Genomic DNA, 7,252 nt, shown 5'->3' with positions numbered 1-7,252 from the left:
GGTGCAAGTTAATAATAATAAGGGGTCGTTCACATATTACGTAATCATTTGTTGGAAAATTTTACCCCCCCCCCTCCGTAATCAGTTTTACACTTAGCTATTGTGTCAAAATTACACTAGCGTAATCATTCGGAAACCCCCCCCTCAGCTGATTACGTAATTGTTACTGGGCCGCGCTCAGCTGTCATTCCGCCTAATCTCTATGTTAATGAACATAATAGCCTGGCCGGGTCCTCAGGTAAGTAATATGTGACCCCTAAGGGTTAATTTCTAAAACGATTTAAATAAAAATGGCCGGGTTACACTAATACACTAGTAAACTGAATTAACTAAATAAACTGCATGCAAACTTTAAGATGTCACAACAACATTTATTGTGAAAAACGGTTATCGAAGCAAGCGCAGTAAATCCACAGCCAAAAGATTTAAGTATAACCAAAGCACATTTGATAAAAGGAAGTTCTCACTGCAATGCAGTAATATAGTTCCTTATTAAAACAAAATAGGATAATAATAATAATAATAGGATTATGGCCACATAGCAATCTCGACAAAACTTGAAACCCAACTGCACTCTACGCTATTGCAGTTCGCACAATATTTTCAAATGCGTCCTCTAGAAAGTTTGACTCTCGAATATTATTTGACCATTGTTAATGGTTTGGCCCGGCGCGCGCTGCTTCGTAGCACGTGCCATCGAGAAGAAAGCGGCGCGCGCCCCAGAAAACCTTACCGCCTGCTGGGCTTGCGAGACTGCATGCTAGAGGTGATAGATTTTCAACCGCTCCTACTAAATCGCTCGCCCAAATTTTAAGAAAATTCTTGTGAAAAGGCCCTTTAGGCATGAAAGTGATCTGTATCGGTGTATTTTTGGACGCTGATTCCGAATCACCCCGCATGACGTAGGGTAAAATGCTTCTCTGGAAAGTTATGGGCAAAAAACCGTTTTGGTCACGTGACAGGCTAGTAAAACGTGAATTCGATTATTTAGGGTTCGGGTTAGGGTTAGGGTTGTGGTTAAGATTATAGATAGCTTCGGGGTTATGGTAAGGGTTAGGGTTGGGATTAGGGTTTATGTAAAACCGTTTTGTACGGCTGCAAAATCAAAAAAACCAAAGTCACGTGAAATTTTTGGGCGAGCGATTTAGTAAAAGCCATTTTCAACAGCACGTTTGTCGTCGCGCGTCACGTCAAGTTTACCTTTCGCACGCTGCATTGAGCCTAGTAGTCATGACAACGACATTTCTGTGCAAAGTTTAAAAGCTGTGATCTTTTATTTAGCCCAAAATAAAACTTTTCGGTTTAATTCAGAATCTACGTTGTCCCAAATTTGGCTCCTGGGGAGCCAACTGTAAATTACGAGACGGAAATTTTGTTGAAAACCGGAAGGTTCTATTTATTTTACTTTTGGAGATATACCCCAGCTGGTAGGGTTTGCTGGGGCTACTTCGAAGAAATTTAGACGAGTAACATCCGTCAATAATATTATATGTTATGTACTTGAAGTAAGGGGCTTGCTCTAACCAGAGCCCGATCTCGCTTAAGCAGTAGCGCGCGACCGCCGAAGGCGGCACGGGAGTATATTCTACTTGTGAAACAAGCGCGTCACGCATTACGCGTATGCACATGGCTATGTGAAGTAAGGGGCCATCTAGTTCTACTTAGGACGTCCGCCAAAATCGCAGATTTCAGACACCCTCCCTCCGGCTCTCCCCCTGACCGGGTCACAGGAGTACTATATATTCTATATAGTGCAAAGAAACTGCTGCTAAGATCACTGCTACTATACTAACAGTAACTGCTGCTGTCGCGCGCGCGCCCATAGCGGCAGTTAGTTGTAGGTTTACAACCTACCAGGACGCGCGCCGAGTTGGACTCGTCGACGGTCCATATATGGAACAGATATTTTACGAGTATCACCCGTTAAGCAGTTAGCGGCAGTTTTCAGCAGTTGCGCGCCCGAATTGGGTGTGTCCGAATTTTCAAAACCACCCCCCCCCCCCCTTTCAAACCACCCCCCTTCCCCTACTCCGGATTTCTAGCTACTCTTAAGAGTACAAATAAAACCAACTCAAATTCATTGTTAATAAAATTCAAAGAGTTGAAATAGAATTCAATTTCAAAGAGTTGAAATAAATGGGACTTTTTCGTTAATTCTCTTAAAATTTCCGGACGTCCGGATTTTCAGAAACCACCCCCCTTCCCCTGTCCTGTGTCCGAAAATTCAAAACCAACCCCTCCCTAATTGCCGGTCGTCCTAAGTAGATGGCGTCCGCCAAAATCGCAGATTGTCAGACCACCCCCTCCCCCTGTTCAGGTGTGTCCGAATTTTTTAAGACCACCCCCTTCCCTATTTGCCGTCCTAAGTAGATGGCCCCTAATATAGATGTGGATTCTCGTGGAGAGGTGAGGTACATTTGTTTAGGGGTCGTTCACATATTACGTAATATGTGAACGACCCCTTACTTCAATAGTAAGTATCCGCTCAGCAGAGGAGAGAGGTGATGCTTGTAGGTTTACAACCTACCAGGACGCGCGCCGAGTTGGACTAGCTCGTCGACGGTCCTGTACCCGCTCAGCAGAGGAAAGAGGTGATGCACATTTTGTATTATGGAACGCTTGTAACTCATTCTTGTTACCCCCTTTGAAAGTCCCGAATTATTTCTGAACGAAAGCTTAAAAATAACCGAGATATTGACATTGTTATTAACTCATTTTGATGACTGTTCTTGACCTAAAATTGCACGAGAAATCGATTCAACTAGGTTTCAGAACTTATAAGTTTATAGACAGTTAATTCTGGCCCTCCTTGAACAGTCAAGAAGATTTTACTACCAAAATCGAATACCAATTCTGAAAAAAAATTAATACATAAATATTCTACACCCAGCCGAGCGGCGGGCAACACGACAAAAGATCTAAATTCTAAAGTATTCCATTCTTAATTATAAAATAAGTAACAACAAATTTAACAATCCCACACAAAACCTCCAACATACTCATGGAAAGTTCTTTAATAAAGTTGCTTTCCCAAATATTTGAGGCAGAAGTTCGAGAAACTTTTAAAAACTTCATTCAAAGTCTGTTCTGAGGAGCGGTAATGTCCTGACCGGAGGGTTGCTGGGGTTCAACCTCCTCGCCCTTCTCTGTGCAATACCCCAGAGACAGCTCAGGGAACACGTCCCCATCGATCAGCCAGTGTCCAATCCCAGTCCTAACTGAACTCTGAGCTACAATCATAGCCTCCCCGATCAGTGAGATCATCACAGAGAGCACCACGTAGATGAAGAGAATAATGAAGGAGTAGAAATATACCTTGGAGAATATGGATAGAAGGTGACTTGAGCTTGTTACCTGCATGAAGGTGTCAAGGATTTCATCTCCGTTTATGATAGCGAACAGTGTGTCCACTGTTTGGCCGATTGAAGCGAACTTGTAAGTGTAGGGAGCAAAAACAGCCCAGCCGCACAGAACGTAACCAAGATAAATGGCCAGGATGCAAATCATGAGACGGAGAATGTTAGGCATTGCTACTGACAATGTCAACACCAGGATGTAATATCCTTTGTCAAACGAAAGGAACCTTAGTCCTGTTATCCAGTTTATTGCTACAGCAGATCCGATCAAAACAGCAGTCATGTCAAGATGACTATCTGCGTCGTAATCCAGGTTTATCTTAAACACAATTCCGGCTATCGTGATTATTTCAGCAAAAATACTGAAAAAGTCCCAGCCACTGAAAAATGTACATGTTTCAGACCATGTTAGTTTTCTGTTATAATGGAAGTGGTAGAAATTTCTTGTTTCGATCAACAACCTCAGGGTTGCCCTGATCCTTTTCAAAACCAAAAACCCGGTTATGAGGGATAGGATCATTACAGTGGAATCAATAATTATCTGTCCCAGGGTCTCTCTCAAACCGATCATACCGTCTTGTGGAGCGTACTTGCTGGATTTGTTGCACGGCAATTCGTCATAACTCAACACAAATTCGCTGACGATTGCTCCCGACATAACTTGGTTCCGGAGAGTTTGAGTTGCATACAACAACACACACTTTGGTCGAGCCTTCACGGACAAGAAGATGGTCCTGATTTGGAATGTCATCTTCAAGCTGATGAAGCCATTGTAAGATTCGGGCAACATTTCCACCACTGTCCGTTTACACTCCAGTCGGGTACTGTTCCTGCAGTCAACTTTTGTACATTTGGTCGATGTTTTCTCGTCGAAAGTGAAATTCCATTCCGAGACATCGACGATGGTGTTGTTGAACCGTGTGACACACAAGTCTGGCAGAACAGTTTTGTTGTTGTTATCTTTATTGAACCCAAATATACCGACAGCACTACTGGTGAGATTGAAAAAGTGGATGAGGCTATGTGAAGTGGAGTCAGCTATTTCGTACTGCTTGTGCACAACGGGCCCGCCTGGCAAAGACGCGTCCCGATTCGAATCTGTACTGTAATCCTTAATCAGCAAATTTCCCAGATTGTTTGTGTAGGCATTCAATACTGTCCTTAACTGACACTTATCCTGTCCGAATAGTAACAGCAGCATTGTTAAGCAGAGCAGTTTGAGCAGGTGGAATATGAGCTTCCAGGGCACACGACCCCGTGACGTGTACTTCTCGAATGGAGTCATAAGAAGTTTTTTAGGGATGTCCGTAATTGATGGCGCTGATTGTAAAACATGGTTGATCTGCCAAAAGATGAAATGCTTTCACTCTGACTTAATTCTTCCAGGAGAGGGTCGTCATCAGATTCATTGTCTGCTCTGTTTTTAGAAGCAACCTCACGGCGCTGAGAAGCCTCTTGGAAGTTTATGCTACCCTGGTGAAAGCTTCCTGAGTTGATACTGCGTTGTAGAAAATGAGGGTCAGTGTGATTGAGGTTGGGACGAAGTAGATTGGCTGAAGAATGTGCACTCATCCTGTACATAAACTGGGAAGATAATTAATTGATTAATTGAAGTGCTCAACTGAATGGTTTTTCGTGTTTATTACAAATCACTACAGTGTATGGTAAAAAATTATTGCTTGATAATGAACCAACATATTAGAAGATTGGCAATTATTCCAGATAGAAGTACAGCTTAGAATTATTTCGGTTAAGATCAGTAATTAGATGTGGTTGATGCAGAGAATAATAAACAGGAATTACATAGAATATCAACTGAAATACAAAATGTCAAATTGTCAAAACGAAAACCAGACGTGGACATAAAACAAGTCGAAAAGGGTAAGAAGTTGGAGTTAAAAGGTTTAATTATATGTAAACATGCAAAATGTAATATAACACAACATCACATACAAACAAAGGAGTCACAAGATCAAATCTGACTAACAAATTAAATCATTACCTTTTTAGGAAATGTTGGTTGCCATATAAGGAAAAATGCGCGCCAAAATGCGCATTGACGAATACAAACAGCAACTTGATATGTTATTATGCATTTCGCGCGTTCCAACGCCAAATTTAGTAGACTCGTTCTTAACGGAAAAGATTCTGGTGGCACTTTCTGTCGCAAGATACGTTACTGAAAATATCAAATAGCTCATTTTCAAACAGATTTCACAGCAAATTCATATTTTCGACAATTAATAACCCTTTTTCCTGTAACGTTCTGTAAATTCTCGGTCCGACTTCCGATCTTTATCTGGAATCACGCAATCGCCCAAATGGGAATTCCACGTTATAGACATTTGATGGGACGTAAGATCTGAAGGATGGACCAGAAGAAGATACTTCATATCTTCTTTAATTTTATCGATCCCCGGCCTTCTCCTTATTCTATACTCAAACAAATCGGACTGAACTTTCTTCGGTTTACTACGAACATCATTATTTGAACTACTTAACGCGTTCAGTTTTTCAGATTTCCTTTTCGATCTCCTGGGAGCCTTGATGTCTCTGGTTGCTGTGTGCGGTTGAGAGTCCAGTAACATCGTCTCTGGTGAACGGTCATTCTCCCGTGACGAGACAGGATCACGCGAAATAACAATGTCACGTGATATGGCAATATCACGTGACGTCACAGGATCATGTGACGTCACAGGATCACGTGACGTCACAGGATCACGTGACGTCACAGGATCACGTGACGTCACAGGATCATGTGAAGTCACATCCTCAGTCTCAAGGGCCGTCATGTAAGATGCTGCACTGTCTGGAGTATGTGAACTACAAGGACTACAGTCATAGGGCTCATTCGGAGGATTATGAAGTTTCATCCGTTTTGTTTGTCTGTTATCAAGATCATGATTTTTCTTGTTCTACCAAACTCTCCGTTTAGTGATGGTTTCTCTGATGTCACTGAGTTACCACATGGTGCTGGTATTTTTATTTCTGATGATATCTGACAGTTTTGTAGCGAACAATTGCGGAAAACTTCGAGAGCTTTTCTAAAGTTTAATTCTCTGTTGGAGGGGGCGGAAATATCCATTGGACCTGAAATATGGACTTTTAGATACTACCGGAGGAGCTTTGAAAAACATGACGTGTTAATCGTCTTCAGTTTCAGATATTAGTATTAACCACAGTTAATCAACTGCAAATTAAATAGAGGTGCAAAATTCATGTTATCAACAAGAATAGAGTTTTATTCAAAAAATGAAACGATCACAATTTGATAAGTAACTAAATGTCTAAATTAATGAATTAAAGCGATAATATTAAAATATTGACATATTCACAACATGGTTCGATAAAAGCTTATGTGAAAAGCGGATAGAAATAAATTTACAAATATTGTTTTATAAACATGTCTGTGTATACTGTAATAATATGTAGTTAATAATATAATATGGTAAAATATAAAGTACAAATTTTGTATCATTCTGACAGATAAAATGCTTAAATATTATGAAATCTGAATATTAAAATGATTGATATTATAATGCCTATGTTTGATTGATCAATACAATAGGTCAGCTCGCCAATCCATACAGCTCATTAGATGTTGACGTAATCCCTATCGTATTTTTCAAGCTGTTTAGCGATGTGACTTGCTTTCTCCATCAAATTCAGGATGTTATCTTCCTCGTTTGATACAGATTTATCGAACTGAAATAAAGTTAAATGAAAAGTTACATAATGTTATTGAAAGTTACCTAAGATTAAAATGTAAGAAATGCAAATTTCGGTGTTTCCTTTCACGATACATTGGATAAGCTAAATTACGGAAATAAATCTTATAATGTAATGAAAGTAACCTTTTGTATCTTGTTTTCAACTTGTTTTATTTCGTCTTCTAG

General features: G+C 40.5%; 1 protein-coding gene across 1 annotated transcript; it reads right to left on the bottom strand.

Moving 5' to 3' along the window:
* Window positions 1-2,694: 2,694 nt before the first annotated feature.
* On the bottom strand, window positions 2,695-4,936 carry LOC134815609 (mucolipin-3-like). The gene has a single exon (XM_063824158.1). It carries the CDS (start codon window positions 4,639-4,641, stop codon window positions 3,076-3,078), a length of 1,566 nt encoding a protein of 521 aa, XP_063680228.1. The 5' UTR covers window positions 4,642-4,936; the 3' UTR covers window positions 2,695-3,075.
* Window positions 4,937-7,252: the final 2,316 nt, after the last annotated feature.

Source organism: Bolinopsis microptera, chromosome 5 (genome assembly GCF_026151205.1).
Source record: "Bolinopsis microptera isolate Bmic1 chromosome 5, MBARI_Bmic_1.0, whole genome shotgun sequence".
Lineage (NCBI taxonomy): Eukaryota > Metazoa > Ctenophora > Tentaculata > Lobata > Bolinopsidae > Bolinopsis > Bolinopsis microptera.
This window is presented reverse-complemented; position numbering and strand designations above follow the sequence as displayed.

Excerpts from the sequence above, each read along its gene's own strand:
- LOC134815609 (XM_063824158.1), bottom strand. The coding sequence starts at position 4,641 with ATGACTCCATTCGAGAAGTACACGTCACGGGGTCGTGTGCCCTGGAAG.